Source organism: Musca vetustissima, unplaced genomic scaffold (assembly GCF_032173495.1).
Source record: "Musca vetustissima isolate MV318-11 ecotype Yass unplaced genomic scaffold, APGP_CSIRO_Mvet_v1 utg317051, whole genome shotgun sequence".
In the NCBI taxonomy this organism is placed as follows: domain Eukaryota; kingdom Metazoa; phylum Arthropoda; class Insecta; order Diptera; family Muscidae; genus Musca; species Musca vetustissima.
The window spans coordinates 1-20,329 of record NW_026876956.1 but is presented as its reverse complement, the minus strand read 5'-3'; the positions used below and the strand labels follow the sequence as shown (position 1 = coordinate 20,329).

Sequence of the window (20,329 nt, the reverse complement as noted above, 5' to 3'; positions counted from 1 at the left end):
ATCTCCAAATGAGATATTTTCTTTTGAAATGGCGCCCAACGTAAAGCCAAATTCTATTTTTTATTAATTCCTTCCTTTTGTCTGTGATTTTCAGCATTTGATTACCTCTGGCACTACCAAGAATTGCATACGCTTGCGTGGCCTGCCCTATGAGGCATTGGTGGAACATATTCTACATTTCCTGGATGATTTTGCCAAGCATATCATCTTCCAAGGTGTACACATGGTGATAAATGCCCAGGTAAGTTCTCATTTTTTTTTGGCAAATTCCTATAGCCCCTATTAACAATTTGTTTGTGTACTTTCAGGGTCAACCCAGTGGCGAAGCCTTCATACAAATGGATTCCGAAGAATCGGCCCGCTTGTGTGCCCAACGTAAACACCACCAATTTATGGTGTTCGGCAAGAAATACCGTTACATTGAAGTGTTCCAGTGTTCGGGTGATGACATGAATATGGTACTCAATGGTGGCCTACAATCACCAGTTCCTGCCGCCCATCCCCATGCACATTTGGCGGGTGGCAAGCAGCCATCTTTATTATCACCGGGTATGTTAGCACAACAACCGCCGGCCAACGCACAAGCTATTAGTCCTCATACGCATGCTCATTCTCATGTCCATGCCCATTCCCATCCTCATTCCCATGCTCATGCCTTGCAATCACAGCCCTCGGTAGCTGCTGCTGTGGCAGCTTTGACACAACCACCGCATGCAGTTGCAGTGCCCGCAGCAGCCCCGCCTGTACCTTTGGGTGCTGCTGCTGCGGCGGCAGGTGGTATTTCACCATACATGACTGCACCGGCTGCAGCTCATGCTGGTGTACAACATCCTTCCCTGGCTCAATCGGCAGTGGCAGCAGCAGCTGCTGCACAAAATGCTGCTGCCGCTGCTGTGGGTACTCTTGCCTCGCCGCCAAATCAATTGGCGGTGCATACAGCCACCGCTTCGGCTGTCAGCCCTCAGGCTGCCATGACATTCCCCTTTAATTTATCCCTGCCTCCCCCACCCACAGCTGCGGCCACTGCTGCCCATAACTCAGCCCTTATTGCTCAACAACAAGCTCAATTTATTGCTCAGCATAATTTAATGGCACGCCAACAAGCTGCGGCTGTTGCCGCTGTTGAACAACACCATCAACAGCAGCAGCAACAACAACATCAGCAGCAGCAACACCAACAGCATCATCAGCAGCAGCAACAACAACATTTGTATACAAATTTGAATCCGTTGTTTATGCAGCATCCGGGTGTTGCTGCCATGGGTGGACCAAGTGGCGCTGGGGCACATTCCGCGGTAGCTGCTGCTGCCGCCGCCGCTGCTGCCGGTCAGCCACAATTTGTTTTTATGCCAAGACCGTATTTTCAAACCTTCAGTCCCTTGGGTTATATGCAGGCCCAACAGGGTTATCAGTTTGCCACCGGTATGATGCCACCGCAAACGGCGCAGTCAGCTGCTGCCAACAGTGGTAGTTATGCTGTGGCAGCAGCTGCTGCGGCAAATGCTGCAGCCGCTGCAGCGGGCACATTGCCACATTCCATGAAGCGTTCGTATGAAAATGCATTTCAACATGAAGCCAATGCTGCGGCGGCTAGTGCTGCCAAGCGGGCCTTGACACGGCCACCGGGTAATATTTATCATTTCTATAATCCGGGGGTATAAGAAACGTTTTCTAATTCGCCTTTTCCTGGCAGCTAATTCAGTAATTTATTCTCTTATCGAATTGAAATAATTATTGATTGAAAATACTGATTCGAAAATCCCTATGATTTTTAGTGGATGAGGTCTAAGAGTTTGGCTGAGAAAAGCCTCTTTTTCCTCACTTTGAATTGCTCAAAATCGAACCCTGACCCCATTTCAATTTTCTTTATTTTTCTGATGAAAATATATATCGAATATTTCAAAATGTCTACCATCCCCTAGGATTTACATACATATATAGACTGCTTAGCAGCTGTTCTTAAATATTTTTTATTTAAAAAATATATATTAATTTTTATTTTTAATTTTTTATTAATAATAATATTTTTATGTTTCAAATTATTTTGAAAACTAAACAAAAAAATATTAAAACTCCATTACTTTGCTCAATACATTCCACATTAGCATTTAAGTAAAAGTAAGTGCTTCCATGATACTTAAAAAACCGTGTTTGCCTTAAGCCAGCTTAAGAGGGCTACCAACATGATTGCAATATTTCAAAATTATTTATAAGAAAAATAGAAACAAAAATAATTTAGTTTGAAAACATTTATTCCCCATCCCCTACATGCCCCCATTTTCCCCACTTTTAACCTTTTATAAAACCCTGGGTTAACCTTTAAACTCTACTTTAACTTTAGTTTATAAGTTTAAATATTTTTTTATTATTTGAATTATTTTTTAGCTTAGTTTTTTTGGATTAGAATTAAGAAAAAAAAATTGAAAAAATAGACAAGAAATTTGCACAAACAAAAAATAATAATTTTTAGAAAACCAAGAAATGTGGCAACTATCTAACATTACAATTTACAAAAATTCAAAAATGTTTTTGTTGCAAAAAATTCAACTACAAAAAATAAATGGAACAAAAACATCTAGAAAGGGTTAAAACGAAAAATGGTTTTGAAATGAAAAGAGGCTAACGTTAATCAAATACTGTTTAACATTTTTTTTTAATTTTATTTGTTGTTTTATAAAAAAATCCACACAAAAAAATTCCCTCCATATTTAAACAAAAAAATCACAAAACTGTGCAATTTTTTAAAAGTATTTTTTAAAAATACTTTAAATTTTTTTATTTATTTTGAAAAAAATGAGAACCCCCTTAAAAGTTAAACCGTGTTTGATTAACGTCTGGTGTTGGCTTAAAAACAATTAAAGAATCGGTTATTTAAACAATTTGGTTTTCGTGCATACAACCATATTTTCGGGCCTATTGCATCTTGTGTCTCTAAAAAAGAAAAAAAGTTATGAAAAAATATATATTAAAAAAAAAAATTGTAAAAAATCATTTGCTAAAACAAAGCACCCTAGTTTTGGTTTCTTATCATTTTTGTTATATTTAGTTTTCTATTAAATTTCTTATTTTTAGTTATAATCATGATTTTTGTTTAAACACAAAAAAACTTAATTTGCCTTAGTTATATAGAATTTCATTAAGAAAAAAAAAACATAAAACTTGAAACTTCCATAAATGTTTAAAACTATCATTACAACAAAAAAGAAATGTGGTTACTATTCTCTATTGAAAACCTTTCCTGTCATGTGTCTCTATTTTGTCTCTCACTGTCTTCCACTAATATTTGGTTATAATAGTTAATAATTGAAATTGGAATCTACTTACAAAAAACAACAATATTTTCACAAAGCTAAAAGCAGTAAATTAAATATCGACACTTTTAACTATAAAATATTAACACAATGCGAATCAGAATGTACAACTACATTAAAATTCTAACTATCGTTCAAAATAGAAATCAATTTTTAAAAGCTTTGTGAAAATATTTTCCCTAACATAATTTGTACTTAAATAATTTTCATTTGATCTTTTTCTATTAAAAGGGATATTAATCTAATAAATTACATACATATGTACAAGCATAATGATATATACATAATGAGAGCGGCATTCTGTCAAAGATAAATTTTCAAAGCTAAAATTAATGTACCTAAAAATATATCGATATTTTTGAGTGCATTAATTTTAGTTCTAGAGCCAATGTGTACTGAGTTTCGTGAGACCAAATTCATAATATTGTGGCCTTTTCTAATTTTTAATTTGAACATCTTCACGACGATGAATGCTGTTTATTATGTTTATAATTGTTCATCGATAATGGTGTTAGTCACAAAATTGTCCTTGCTTAGGTTCCTTCAATTTATTTTGGGTTATTCATTGTATTATAGATCTTTATACGTGTTTTTTGTCTCGTCATTACTAATCCGAAAATTTCTACTCTACCATCTTTTGCTGACGTTTCCTAATCATCCATTATTGTATTCTTGCCATTTTCATAAATATCAAAATAAATCGAATTGACGTATCGGTGTCCTAATCCAGGCTTTTGACGGGTCGAGTGTCTTTGTGCATTTATATAATTAATATATACCCATCGCTCCCAATGATAATCTATTAAATTATTTTTTGACTTGATTTATATATTTCGTCAATCCGACTATGAGCTTGTATTTATTATCCTGAAACGCCTCATTTGTTTGACCCAAGGGCTAACCCTATTGATTAAAATCGATATAAAGCAAACGAAGCATGAAGTATTCCAAATATACCACTCCGATTATGTTGATCGGAATTTAACCTTGAGCCTAAAATGACGTGTACCTAGTTTGGTTTAAATTACTTCATATTTAAGTATACAGTTGTGCCTAGACCTTTGCAGAGCCTGTTCACAGTGTACTGATTTATAGAGAGAATGCGCTAATAGAATAGGTTGCTGCTTAGGCTCAGAAATTTATTTTAGAACTGGGTATTTTACTGTTTAGAGTTCGGGGTGGAAAAATCTTTTTACTATATCCAGAAACGTGTGTATCTCTTCTATATATTTATACACTAAAGAAGGTATATACAAGAAAATGGTCAAAATTGTGCAAAAAATTGATTTTATAATAACATGCGAGAAGACCATCCAATTTGAACCAAACTTTGTACAACCTATTATCTATACCAAGCCTAGATTAATTCTGAAGATGAGACCCTTTGGTCCACTCATCCATACTTCCTCCACAAATGGTCGAACTTTTCAATATTTATAAATCCAATATCAGGCGAATGGAATGTCCGATTTGAACTAACTTTGTACAATTCATTACCTTGAACTTTGTACAATTTATTACCTTTACCAAGTCTAGATAATGTCGGAAGATGGCATCCTTTGGTCCACTCCTTCTGGTAAATTCAATATTACACTGAACCAAACATTGCACAATTTAGCAATCCTAGAAAAGCTTTGAAGGTTTGACTCGTCCGTCCTCTGCTTCTGGTACCTCTTCCACAAAGGGTCAATATTTTGTAAACTTGTAAATTAAATTTGAAGCGAATTGAATAACCAATTTTATCAACATTAAATTCGAAACCTCTTTGATAGAAACCTATACCTTATGTAAATCGAGTATGAGAACCAAAGGCTAAGGGTATAACTGTCGGTAACACCGACTGACTCTTTTTCACTTGTTTAAAGTCATTTTAGTTGTTGTCCGGACGAAACGCCTAATATAGCCTTTGGTCAGAATTTATTACATCCACCAGACACATAGTCTGTTCCTCATTCAGAACTTTATTTATTCAACAACATATAATACGAATTTGTACTTAAAACTAGTTTAAGTTTACAATACTTTGAAATATTCGCCGAAGACCCCACATTCTTGATACGAAAAAATCTGTCGATTGTCGTTTTAACCTAGTGCGTTCATATTAAAATCGCAATATTAAAGATCGAAATTTAAAATTTAGTTGATAGTATGCTAGTAGGGGAGACTGGGGCACCTTCGGCACTTTTTTTTTAGAGCTCTATATCTCAGTACTTATTCAACATATATAACAACTTTATGGCTGATTATTGTCCTCTGACACTTAATTATAAAAAATAGTACCAAAAAGATATAAAAAATAGCATTAGTTAACAAATTTTACAGTTTTGTAAAAAAAGTCAAATTCGCCGAATGTGCCCCAACCCAGGGTAGCTTCGGCATTTGATGCGGCACATTCGCCACCATAGTCATAGCCGGGTAATTGTCATCGCTATCGGTCTGGTTGAAATTCTGATCCTCTAAAGGCTCTATTTGGTTTAAATACGCCACATAATTATAGGGCTTTATTTTCTAGCGGCGGACGTTTACATCTCAAGGTCGCAAACATCATCAGAAACAGGGGTTTTCTATCGCATTTTTGTCAATACAAGCACGTTTGATCTTATATATGCAATTTGGAACCATATTAAAGGATTATTTTTAAAGACAAACTCAAAAACATTTTAAGGAAATAATATTGCACAATCTGTATATGGCCGAATGTACCCCGAATGAACTTTTTATAGATTTTTTCATTTTTTTCGATCATTTTTGTAAAAACATTATATTTTTATAATAATACACATCGTAGTTAACCACTTTTTAATAATATTGTCTTAAAAATTTAAAAAGTTTTATACACGAAATACTTACGAAATGGAATTGAAATATTACAGAAACATCTATAAAAATACAAAAACCTATGTATCTAAATAAGTTTATTAGCTAGAAATTTCAAACTTTGTGTCAGTTATTTATTTCGATATTCGATACCTTCATATCGAAAACGCGATTGCCGAAGGTGCCCCAGTCTCCCCTACTTCTAAAATGGGACACATCGTTTTAATATGAGGTAGTCCCCAAGTTTTAGCCACATTTTCTAATGGTTGGGGCTATAATTCTGTATTTCGTATTCTTGGAGTGTTTTTGTTTTAGTAATATTCCTAGCGTTTTTCAAACATCTTTGCAGAAAAAAATTTAGTATAGTTTCGTGTGAGGACATATTCCGCTTTAGCAGAAAATATTCAATGTAGGTTCATTTTTGATTAGCCTCCATAAAAAATTCAGCAATATTTTAGGTATTTTGACTCAAAAATCAAATAGAAAATTCCAGTTCATATTCAGTTGTCGTCCTCTTCTTTGTGCTTTTAATTTTGACATATACTCCGCACTTTTATGATTTGAGCTGAAGGTTCTATAATTGGTTTCCAATGGGTAAAATATCTCATCACAAAAGTGTTCACAGTTTGGATCCCTCCGATTCTCGGTTTCAACACATGGAATTTTTTTTATTACTAAATTGGACGACTATATAGCATTTTGGATGTTTTCCTTGGTTCAATATATTCTCATTAATTATCGGTTGTTATAATCGTTTAGTGTATGGAGGATATAAGAGGCGAACAAAAATATTTTGACCTGATATTTAGAGACCGACAGCAATAGTCAGATGTGGTCAGACAACCTTGTTTTCCATATAAGGTTCCATGCAGGTTCTCAAAATTTTACTATGTTGTGAATTTAAAAATGTTCTATAAATTCTTGTAAAATTGAATTCGGATTTTTTGTAACTTGACTATTTTGTGACACACCATCATTGTTTGCACATAAATAAAACCCATGCGTGTATGTCTGTTCAATATATTGGGAGTGAATTTTGTTATACTTAATATTATTTACTTAATTGTACTTAAAGTACATCTTAAAAAAAGGATTTCATTAAGAATTCATAACAACAAGAAGAATTTATTACGAAAATACGGAAATGCTTTCAATAGAGTAATTAACAATTAGAATTTAGTAACGAAAAAAAACAACAATAAAACATTTTGGTTTTTATTTCAATTATTATTAAGTTTATTATGCATTTTTTGATTTATTTAAATATATTTCTTCTTCTAGATTTTAATACACAATATTTTTGGTATAATTTGGGGTTTTGGTATAAATGTGGTATTTATTATTATTACTTATGATTTTAGATACTATGAGATACAGTAAATATTTGCACAAATTTTGGAAAAATATATTCATTGTGTCTAATTATTATTTTATTTACGATCACCTGTAAAGGTTCATAAAAATCAATTTGCCTTTGATCCATGCCTAAAGTCAGGATTGCTTTAAAGGTGGCATCCTAGCTTGTCCTAAAAAATGTATACCGCGTATTTATGGTTTTATTTTTGTGTATTGCAATTTGGAAGAAGGGTTATATTTAAATAATTTATTTTTAAGAAAAAAAAATAATTATGGTTGACCCCATTTTAATTTAAGTTTTCATTTGATATTATTAATTACAAAACAAAAAACAAAATAATTTTGACAATATTTTTTTATTTAATTATTGTTTATATATAAAACAATATTTTTTTAGCATAGTGTTTTTTCTTCTTTAAACATTTTTTACATACTCTATATATAAACAAAAACAACAACAATAATATACATTCATTAAAAAAAAAACTACAAAAAAATCTCTTCAAAATTTAGTTTTGTTTGTGTGTCTGTGTATAACTTTCTTTCATAGTTTCGAATGGTATCGTGTTTGGGAGGGTATCTCATTTTTTCATTACCTTTTAATATTTTTTTAGCATTTTTTTTATTTATTTAACTTACATGTGTGTGTCCTTTTTAAAACTTATTTTTCTTCTACTTTTATTTTTTTGCAAAGCAAAACGTCGTAATGTGTGATAATTTTCATAATTTTTTTAACCAACAACAACAATGTGGTGGTTGCCGCTCCAACAGCAAAAAAAAAAACAATATTCGGTTTCAGTTTTTGGTGGCTTTAATTACAATAAGTGATATTTTGCTATTTAATTGATCATTACTATTATTTTTTGTATATGTATGTGTGTGTCTTGTAGCGTCCGGTCACATTATACTCTAGAACAAAACCTGATAACACGCCATGGCTGTCTTAATTTATTATTGGTAACATATTTGGTGAGATGGTTATTTTAGGTTTGGTGCCGCCTTTTGCAGCCAAAATGTTGGGTACTTGAAAAAAAAATCGCCGCACTTGAATAAACAAACAGAAGTCATGATTTTCCTTTTAGCTTTAGTTTTTATTTCTTTTTAAATGTTTTTTAGATTGGTGCTAACATAATAATATTTATTTCTTTTCGAAGCTGTAAAGTTAAGTGTTATTAATAAGATTTAAATAATATTAAACGTTACATTGGTTTGGTTATTTTAAGGGTTAATGGTGTGCTGTTTCTCATTCTCTCATTTTTGGAATAGAATTATCATTTATTTCCAAATTTGAAATATGATCCAGAATTTAGAATTGGGTATAGATAATAATTTATTAGGAACAAATCTCCAGCTCTTGACATAAACGCATCAACCACTCTGAAACATCATTAAACTGATAGATTTTATGTGGACTTCCCTTAACAAATTTAATCGTTCTCATGATCCTGGACTGCGGGATCGAGCCTTTTTTTGGTTAGTCTCCGACTTCAGTCCAATTTTTTAAAATCAATGTTCTGTAACACAATGTGTGTTCAAATCTTGGAGACAAAATTAGAAATTGTTTTAGGGTAGTCTTGGATGTTTGCATCAATTGATCAGACCTATATAGCGTTGGTATTTTTAATTTCGGATGATAATACATTGACTGTATTCAAATCTGGACCATTTGTTCACCATTTCTATAGACTAAGCGGTAGGACCAAAAATTAATTTTCATCTCCATTAGCTACGCTGTGGAAAATGTCATGGCAATCGGACAAACTTTGGGTATTTAATGCACCATTTAGATAATATCGAAATTTGAAACGATTTCAACACACCTTGCTATACAAAATAGTGTCTCAATCGGATAAACCTTGGGATATTAGTGTATCATTCACATAAAATCGGACGAAATAATATGTGGGAACTAAATATATATGTGAGCTATATTTATATCTTACCCGATTTCAATGAAACTTAAAACACGTTATCGTAAACTCAATTCAATACGTTATCCAAAATTTCGCCTCAATCGGCCAAAAGTAGGGTGTTTGGTGCACTGTTTTCATGAATTCGGACGAAAATATATGTGTGAGCTATATTCAAATCTGAACCGATTTCTCCAAAATTAAAGACACGTTATTCCAGACTCAATTCAAAACGATATGAAAAATGTCCTCTCAATCGAACAAACCAATGAAAAGTTAGTGCACCATTTACATAAAATCGGACGAAAATTTATATGGGAACTATATTTTTATCTGATCCGATTTTAATGAAACTTAGCACACTTCATCAAATCTATATGTTATGCTAAATTTTGCCTCAATAGGACAAACCATGGGAGTTTGGAGCACGATTTACATAAAATCGAACGAAAATATGTAAGGGAGCTAAATTTAAATCTGAACCGATTTTCTCCAATTTTAATAGGGGTCCTCATTGGGCCAAATAAGTCAGCTGTGCTAAAATTCATCTCAATGGGACCGTAAATGCGATGTATAAATTTTTCACAATTTAACACGGACAGACGGATGGACATGCATAAATCGACTCAAAAAGTGATTCTATGCATATTCTCAAAACGAACTATGGGCCTATCTCGTTTTCTTTTGCCTGTTACAAACATACCTTGTTCCACCGAGTGGTGAAGGTTATAACAATGTGGAGTACAACTGCCATTTTAGTTGGAAAATACGGTAACTACTCATTATTCCATCAGTCTTATGGCTGATGAGGGTATGACAGCAATATGTCGTACGCTTCGATTGCATTGGTTTTAGACCCCAAGTTTCTTGAGAGCAATTCTATTTACAAATGTTCGTCCGTCTGCCAAAATTCGGAGATGGGTAATATCGGTCCAATTTTTCTGTTACCTTCCCATAAAATTGACATGCAGCCTCCTAGCTATGAGGATATATACACTTCGATACGATGAAAATGTTCCTCATGCAAATATTAGTTTTAGACCCCATGTTAGGTTAGGTTATTGATGTACGGTTGTTGTAACAACCGTCCATTCGGAAACTATGTCCATTGTGATCATCCTTTATGTATAGGTGTACCTATAAAGAAAAGAAAAAAGATAGTGGAAGAATAGAGAGGAAAATAGTGAGAAGAAAGGGGCTGAAGAGAGATTATTTTAGCCAAGTCATTTTTTTGACAAAGTCTAGAATTTGGTTAGGGTCTATTTTCGAGGAGAAGACTAGATTATCAATTTCATAACATCCAAACTGTTTATGTCTTCTGCTGATCAGCGATGGACATTTGCAGAGGATGTGCTCAATTGTTTCCAGTTCTTCTTCGTCCTCACATAGACGACAGTAATCCTGTCCACTGGAGTCCCACTTAGAAGTGAGAGATTTATCTTTGCAGTGACCAGTAATAATCCCTACAACGATTTTGATCTCCCTCTTGCTGTGTTCCAGCAGCGAAGACGTTCTTTTACGAGAGAATTCTGGCCAGATAGATTTAGAGATTCTGCAAGCAGGTTCCCTTAGCCATCTGTTACCGACTACCTCGCAATGGAACGCACGGATTCTGCCAATGAAATAGCTAATGGGGGGTTTCACAGATCTCTCAATCAGAAGACTGGACGATTGTGACCCCCCTTGAGCAAGCTCGTCGGCTATCTCATTCCGTTCAATGTCGTTATGTCCTGGAACCCAGTATAGCCCAACTATCTGCCGTATATCATTCAGATCGGTCTTACAATCACGAACTGCTTTCGAGTTTATAGTATGCGACTTCATCGCTTTCAGGGCCGCCTGACTATCTACATAAAGAGTCACCGGTCCCGTAATGTCGGCATTAAGTGCTTTTACTATCTCGGCCGCTTTCGTGATTGCGAGAATCTCTGCTTGAAAAACGATACAGTCATTGTTGAGTTTATATGAGTTCTTTATACCTAATTCCCTACAGTAGACGCCTGCGCCAGTGCCTCCCTCCATCTTGGACCCGTCTGTGAAGATTGACAGACCTGGCAGAGGTAGGGAGCCACTAGTCCAGGATTCCCTACTAGGAAATTCAACTTTGATGTCATTAGAGTCCCTGTGGGGGGAATATAATCACTGATATGACTATCCCCCCTAAAGAGGTCATAACCTGGCGTTATGTTTAGGATGCTGGCATGACCATATTTCAGCGCTTTCAAGGCATCTGTTTCCCGGAGTCTCAGGGCACACCTGGCCGTCTGGAATTTGATGAGAATATCCAATGGTTAGAGATTCAAGATTGCATTCAAGGCTGCCTGTGGTGTACTTCTTAATGCTCCGGTGATCAGAATTAAAGCCGATCGCTGTACTAAGCTCAGTTTTGTCAGCAGTTTCTTTTTATTCACCCCCTTCCACCAGACAAGACAACCATAAGTAAGTATGGGTAAGACAATCGTCGTATACAGCCAGTGTATAATTCCGGGTCTCAATCCCCAACTCTTGCCTATGGAATTCTTGCATGAATAGAGTGCCAGCAATCCCTTCTTGGAGCGTTCCTCAACATTCCTATTCCACAGTAACTTGCGGTCTAGGATAGTGCCAAGATATTTAGCTTCATCAGAAAGGGTTAAAGTCACCCCTCCAAGTGATGGCAGACGGAAACTAGGAATTTTGTGCTTCCTAGTGAAGAGCACCAGTTCGGTTTTAGTAGGGTTTACACCAAGACCTTTAGTGTAAGACCAATTAGACAGGGTTGAAAGGGCACTCTCCATGATGTCTGATATTGTCGTTATAAACTTACCCCCAACCAACAAGACTACATCACCGGCATAGCTACCGCCTTTATCCTGAGATGATTGAATTTCATAAGTATCTCATTTATCACCAGAATCCACAAAAGGAGGGAAAGTACTCCTCCCTGAGGTGTGCCTCTGTTGACAGATTTCCTCACGGAACTCTCTCCTAAGGATGAGTTGCTAATTCTGCTTTCCAGCATTCTATCAATCCATTCCGTAAGGAGTGAGGGGATACCTATGCCCACGAGAGCAGAATGGATGGCCTCTAGCTTCACATTACTGAAAGCTCCTTCGATGTCGAGGAATGCTGCCAACGTGTAGCCAGAGGACTCCATATTCTTCTCGATGTATCCAACCACCTCATGCAGAGCTGTATCCACTGATCTGTCTTTGATGTAGGCATGCTAGGATTTACTAAGTTTACTACGGTCAATAGTATTCCTAATTTCTGAGTCTAGTAACCTTTCTAAAGTTTTTAGTAGAAATGAAGAAAGGCTAATCGGTCTATAGTCTTTAGGTAACATATGACTCGGCTTCCCGGCTTTCGGAATGAAGGTCACGGTAACCTCTTTCCATAGACTTGGTATGTACGACAAATGTAAACAAGCTCTAAAAAATGTCCTGCAGAAATTATATTATACGTTCATTCTTATTTCCTTTACATTGTTATTTTGTTTAAGATTGGGTGACAAAACCACATATTTTAAGCCATTTCGAAAAGATTTCCAACCGATATGTTCTGAAATAGTTCTGCAATTTATTATTTTCGGTTTCCAGTGGGAAAACATTGTATGTATAGGTTCAATTATCTATAATATCCCCAATATAAAAATTTCGCCCGTTTTTTCATTACATCAGAGGTTTTAGCCTCTGTATCTATTGAAACGGCCTTAGATTATTTAGAATCTTCAATCAAAATTCAGATGTCTTTAATATATAGGCTATTTAAATTCTCTTTTATTTTCTAATCATGAGTTTTCGAGTTATTCTTTCATTTCTAACATTATTTATTAACTACATTTTTTAAAAGGAATCGACAACTGACATAATTTAAAAGTATTTGATCTATTTGGAGATAAGTAGGGAATTGCAATCCAATGTAACGTTTTATATTATTTAATGTTTATAAATCCGGTAAATTCCTAATATAACTTAAAAATTATTTTGCACCCATTTTCAAACAGGGAATATACTTTTAGGTTGCTTTTCATTTTATGAAGGTTTGGTTGAAATAAAACACGTTGATTATAAACAAAGGTGATCCTCATTCATGGGCAGCTATCTATATATTAATTAAATTCTGTGCGTGTATTTTCTATGTGTTCGTTAAAAAAAAAGTTAGCAAAACTTTAGTCAACTACCACTAAACTAAGTATTACTCCTACCACTAATACTACTATTTCCACAAGTAAACAAAAACAACAACAACCAGTAAGGAAAGTAGTAAAGTCGGACGGGGCCGACTCTAGGATACCCTTCACCACTATGGGTACATTAAACAGGACTATTAACATGAAATTGGATGAAATAAAATATGTGATATTTATCTAAATGTGAATCTACCTAGATTTGTCCATAAAGTGTGTAAATCGACTTCAAACAAATATAAATAGGTCATCCGGTTGACTATGTCTGTACTTCTAGAAAACGCAACTACGTAATTCTATGCTCAATTTTGTACGTTGTGCAAAATTTGATGTCAATCTGACTAACATGAGGAGTATGATGCCCAATTTGCTTGATATCGGGCGAAAAAATATATGTAAGCTATATCCACATATTAAGCGATTTCAAACAAACTTGTCACAGGTTAGGTTATACTAACTTTAGAACGTTTTGTTCCAAATCAATCTATAATAAAATGGAGCTATATCTAAATCTGGACCGATTTTCACGAAACAAGGCAGACATCACTCTAGGCCCAATTCAGTACGTTATGCCAAATTTCGTGCAAATCGAAAGATATATAGCGACTTTGGTAAACCATTTACATGAAATCGGACGAAACTATATGTGGGAGCTATATAGAAATATGGACCGATTTTATCGAAACTTGGCAGACATCACTCTAGGCTCAATTCAGTACGTTGTGCAAAATATCGGGCAAATCGAAAGATATATATGGATGTTGGTGCACAATTTACATGAAATCGGACGAAACTATATATGGGAGCTATATCTAAATCTGGACTGATTTTCACGAAACTTGGCAGACATAACTCTAGGCTCAATTCAGTACGTTATGCCAAATTTCGTGCAAATCGAAAGATATATATGGATTTTGGTCACAATTTACATGAAATCGGACGAAACTATATATGGTAGCTATATCTAAATCTTGACCGATTTTCACGGAGCTTGGCAGACATCATTCTAGACCTAAATGATTAGGCTGTACCAAATTTCGTGCTAATCGAAAGATATATAGGGACTTTGGGGCCCCATTTACATTAAATCGGACGAAACTATATATGTGAGCTATATCTAAATCGGGACCGATTTTCATGAAACTTGGCAGACATCATTCTAGGCCCAATTAAGTACGTTATGCCAAATTTCGTGCAAATCGAAGGATATATAGGGACTTTGGGGCACCATTTACATGAAATCGGACGAAACTATATATGGGAGCTATATCTAAATCTGGACCGATTTTCTTGAAACTGGGCAGACACCATTCTAGACTCAATTCAGTACGTTATGCCAAATTTCGTGCAAATCGAAAGATATATAGAGACTTTGGGGCACCATTTACATGAAATCGGACGAAACTATATATGGGAGCTATATCTAAATCTGGACCGATTTTCACGAAACTTGGCAGACATTACTCTAGGCTTAATTCAGTACGTTATGCCAAATTTCGTGCAAATCAAAAGATATATAGGGACTTTGGGGCACCATTTACATGAAATCGGACGAAACTATATATGGGAGCTATATCTAAATCTGGACCGATTTTCACGAAACTTGGCAGACATCATTCTAGACCTAAATGATTAGGCTGTACTAAATTTCGTGCAAATCGAAAGTTATATAGGGACTGTTTACATTAAATCGGTTAAATATATATATGGGAGCTATATCTAAATCTGAACCGATTTTTCCCAATTTCAATAGGGTTCGTCCTTGGGCCAAATAAGTGACCTATGCCAAATTTCATCCAATTCGGATCATAAATGCGACCTGTACTTTGTTTACAATTTAACATGGACAGACGGACGGACGGACGGACAGACGGACATGCGTAAATCGACTCAGAAAGTGATTCTATGCATATTCTCAAAAGGAACCATGGGTCTATCTCGATTATTTTTGCCTGTTACAAACATATGCACAAAGACATAATACCCTGTACCACAGTGTGGTGAAGGGTATAAAAATCATCATCGTATCTGGTCCAGAATGTGTCAGTTGTAATTCTACTCTTATGGTGGTGCTGGTGGCATAAAATTAAAACAAAAAATGTGCAAAGCAAATTGCAATTCAGTCTTCTATTATCATGGTGGGTCGGTCACTGGTAAATATTTAATTTAAATGTTTTCTAAAAAAATTTGCTACGGTGAGTGCTTTTTTAAATATATAATTTTTATTTTAATTATTTCTATGTATCTATACAATCACCTAACTATTCTGTCTATCAAAAAAAACACTCTACATGCTCTATCTATAACACATAACATTTTCCCTTTACCAAAAATTAACTTGTTTTTGAAGATGAACTTAAAAAAAGAAATCACTAAAGAAAAAGAGGAGAAAAATAATTACAAATTGATAAAGAAGAAAAACATGTCACTTGTTACTTACCGCATTCTTCTATTTTAGATTTTCCCTTTATATGAATTAACAAAAAACAAAACTACAAAAATTTAAAAAAATATTTGTATCCAATATTTAAAAATGTTTTTATTAATTATTAATTATATTAATTTTTTGGAACATTCATTAATGTTATCTTTTAATTTCCTTAGGTGCCTCAGTGCTGGGTCCTCCCTTTGGTCATTTTGGTCCATTTCCTCCGCCACCGGGTCCAATTTTGGCTGCTCCTCATCGTGCTCATCATCCTCATGGACCAACCCATCCAGCTGGTGCACCGCCTCCACCACCCCCTCATGCTGCCGCATTCTATCCCCATCCAGTTGTCTATTGGCCATATCCAAGTCCTCCAGTGTCGCCAACAACATATTACAATCAGCCGACACACTCGCCCACTCATGTTCCTGGCAATCATGGGCCACCTATGGTAGGTAAATGTTGATATTTTAGTATAACCCTTTAGATTTTTTTCAAAATTATACGACTAAAAAAATTATATTTTATATGAAATGTTTTAATAGTATTGTTATTATTTCCACAAAAAATATTTTTTTACAAAAGCCTTTTATATATAAGTATATATACTTAAGTATATTTTATATATATAAGTATATATAAGTATATATATATATATATAAGTATATTTTATAGCCTATACCACACAGTGGTACAGGGTATTATGTCTTTGTGCATGTGTTTGTAACAGGCAAAAGGAATCGAGATAGACACATGGTTCTAAGTCGATTTACGCATGTCCGTCCGTCCGTCTGTCCATGTTAAATTGTAAACAAAGTACAGATCGCATTTCTGATTCGAATTTGATGAAATTTGGCACAGCTCATTTATTTGGCCCAAGGACGAACCCTAAAGAAATTGGGAAAAATCGGTTCAGATTTAGGTATAGCTCCCATATATATTTTCGTACGTACTGAATTAAGTCTAGAACGATGTGTGTTAAATTTCGTAAAAATTGGTTCAGATTTAGATATAGCTCCCATATATATTTTCCTCCGATTTTAGGTAAATAGTGCACCAAAGTCCATATATATCCTTCAATTTGTTCGAAATTCGGCACAGCGTACTGAAATTTCGTGAAAATCGGTTCAGATTTAGATATAGCTCCCATATATATTTTCGTCCGATTTTAGGTAAATAGTGCACCAAAGTCCCTATATATCTTTCGATTTCCACGAAATTTGGTATAGCATTCTAAATTAAGCCTAGAACGATGTGTGTTAAATTTCGTGAAAATCGATTAAGATTTAGATACAGCTCCCATATATATTTTCCCCCGATTAAATATAAAAATTGTGTACCAATATATATTTAGATTTGGACAATATTTGGCATAGCGTACTGAATTAAGTCTAGAATGTTGTGTGCTAAGTTTCCTGAAAATTGTCCCATTTTAATACTAAAGTTTGTGTAACATAACATGTGTCAAGTTTTGCTGAAATCAGTTCGGATTTAGATATAGCTCATATATATATTCTTCCGATTATGAATAAATGGTGCACCAAAGACTCAACGTTAGGCCGATTGACACAAAATTTTGCACAACGAACATAAGATAGTATAGCCAAACGTGTATCACGTTTCATTGGAATCTGTCCAGATTTAGATATAGCTCCCATATAGTTTCGTCCGACTTTAAGTAGGACCCAAGGACCCAAAATATGCCCGTTAGGAACAAAACGTGCATAACTTAGTCTAACCTAACGTGTGACAAGTTTCGTTGAAATCCGTTTATGTTTGGATATAGCTTCTATATCTATTTTCATCCGATTTTAAGTAAATGTTGAACCAAACTCTTCATGTTTTTAGACTGACGTAATTAGAATGACGTAATTGCGTGTAGAAGTACAGATGTAGCCCATATATATTTCCGACCGACTTCGTGTTAATTGGCCTCCAAATATTCAACGGGTGCCCGATTGATATTTGCTTTAAATCGATTTACATAATTTTGTTCCATTGTAGTAAACGAATGGCATGATTATGGATTGGTCTAAGTCGATTGACATTTAAATAAAGGTCTCATATTTTAGATCATTCAATTTCATGTAAATGGCCCTTCTGTTAGGATGCATTTGTTTAATATACCCATAGTGGTGAAGGGTATCATATAGACGGCCCCGTCCGACTTTAATACTTTCCTTACTGGTTTTAAATCTAAGCGTTAGCAGTTCTTAAAAAAAATTAACAATATTTTTTGTTTTTATTTCCAGTATTCTCTCGACTATATAACCACTGTGCCACCAACAAATTACGCTAATCCCCAACCATCACCACTCAGTCCACCAAATGTTGCAATACCACCCAATGCTGCAAATGGGCTTATATTGTCACCAAGCAAAGGCGGTGGTGCTGGTGGTGCTCCAATGACTTTAGTGCCACCAAAACAATATCCTGCATCGCCAGCATTGCTCCAAGGACCACACACTCCCAATAGCTATCATCATCATAACAACAACAATAAGTTGATGGCATTAACACCGCCATCAGGGCCAAAAACATCACCATCTTTACGTCCAGCTCAAAATAATGTCTATCATCAGCAGCAGCAGCAGCATCATCCACATCATTATGGATCACCACCACCAGGCGCCGTAGCTGGACCAGTACCACAAACAACGTTGTCACAAGCGTCACCAACAACTGCAGTTGCTCCCATTGTTACTGCATTGACCAATGGCCAGGTAATTGTAAATGCTCCAACCACCACACCCACAATGCCTGGCCACAACGCAGTAACGCCGCCAGTTGTTCACCAGCCGCAGCAGCAGCAGCCATTACTTGCCATCGATACCAATGCACCGGCAGCCGGAGAACGTAGTGTCAATCTTAAAGCCAGTGTAAAAATAACCAAAATTACAACCAAAAATACAAAAACAACTTCCAACAGTAATGGTGTGGTGGTGGCAACACCACCATCACTCACCGTCACCACCAATCGGTGTGTGGAGTTGTACACAGCCTAAAAGGCCCGGAGACCTGTAGAAATACTAAGAAGATAACAAAAACAAGCGAACAAACTAAAGCAATCACCAAGTGGACCTTTTTTTTATAAAAAATAAAACAAACATAAAATTTATTTATTTAGTAAACGTATAGCTATAAATTACTTCCTGATCTTGCCAAAAGAAGGGATTCCGAAAAAAAACTCCTTTAGAAAAGTGGTCTGGATGAAATTCAGCTTTGGACCATTTTTGACATTCAACGAATCTCGAATGTAGGCTACAAAAAATGATACACTTGTTTGGTGGACAAACTCTCAAGAATCCATGTACTTCCTTAGGTGCGATAATACCTAACCTACAAATGTACTTCCATAGGACCTAACCTAAAAACAAAAGTTTGCCACTCAAAACAAAAGTGTTTTTTTTTTAAGATTTTAAGAATAAAAGAAAGAAATACATAAATGTTGATATTATTTTTATAAAAAACATAAACAATAATAATAAAAAATAAATAGCAAACAATTTTGTAAAAAAAATATTAAATTAAGAAAAAATATTCCAAAATCCCCGAAAGAAACCCCTGCTGCTAAAGAACAACCATTGGAAACCAGTGCAATTTAAAACAAAAATCTTGTCAAACAGATAAAGATGACATTCGTCAAAGTGCTCAGAATATTTTTTTAAAAAATATTCCGTACATCTTCCTCACACACACACACTCTCTTACACAACACACCTACACATATCTAGTGAATTACAACCAACAAACTATAACCAATAATGTTGAACAATCAATCAATCAACCAACCAACCAACACAAACAAACAAATACCCTAGTCAATAGTAAAATTATTTATAAAATTTATATATATACAATTTTTTTTAATAATACATAATAATAATGTTTATATATCTGTGAGTGTTTTGTTTTTTTTTTATTGTGTGTCTTCACATACATACATATTTAATATATATATTTGTTTGTCATAAATAATTATTTAAAATTTGTTTTAAAAAAACACAACAAATAAAATAAATACATCAATGTTAAATTTAATAAAATATTAAATAAAAAAAGAAACTTGTCATTTGTTAAAATATAAATCATTTTAAATATTTAAAATTGTGAAAAAATAAAACAATTATATTTTTTGAACTTCTTGTCACGATACACCACAAACATCAGATTGTCATTTATTTAAGTAAATGAATTTTATAATTTAATTATAAATAATTTTTTATATATCAAAATTGTTTTTATTTTCAAGTCTATTGTTTTTTTCTAATAAATATATATTTTTAAAATAAATAAACAAATAAAATATATACACAAATATACTCGAAATTGTGTTGATTAT

The 20,329-nt window shown here is 34.4% G+C and overlaps 2 protein-coding genes across 2 annotated transcripts; both read left to right on the top strand.

Moving 5' to 3' along the window:
• Positions 1–91: 91 nt before the first annotated feature.
• Positions 92–1,661, top strand: LOC133321496 (RNA-binding protein fusilli-like; the record flags this gene model as incomplete). The annotated part of the gene is made up of 3 exons (XM_061530585.1): positions 92–241; positions 309–1,121; positions 1,164–1,661. Coding segments are annotated over 3 exons (1,461 nt in total), but the record flags the coding sequence as incomplete, so codon positions are not given.
• Positions 1,662–10,128: 8,467 nt separating this feature from the next.
• On the top strand, positions 10,129–18,992 carry LOC133321497 (uncharacterized). The gene is made up of 3 exons (XM_061530586.1): positions 10,129–10,165; positions 16,167–16,438; positions 18,240–18,992. The coding sequence occupies exons 1-3, from the start codon at positions 10,129–10,131 to the stop codon at positions 18,990–18,992; spliced, it is 1,062 nt and encodes a 353-aa protein (XP_061386570.1).
• Positions 18,993–20,329: the final 1,337 nt, after the last annotated feature.

What these genes read in the sequence shown, in the direction of transcription:
- LOC133321497 (XM_061530586.1), top strand. Translation starts at nt 10,129, where the DNA reads ATGTGGAGTACAACTGCCATTTTAGTTGGAAAATACG. An exon ending in CATTTTAGTTGGAAAATACG is followed by an intron (nt 10,166 to 16,166) that starts GTAACTACTCAT and finishes TAATTTCCTTAG; the next exon opens with GTGCCTCAGTGCTGGGTCCT. An exon ending in GCAATCATGGGCCACCTATG is followed by an intron (nt 16,439 to 18,239) that starts GTAGGTAAATGT and finishes TTTTATTTCCAG; the next exon opens with TATTCTCTCGACTATATAAC.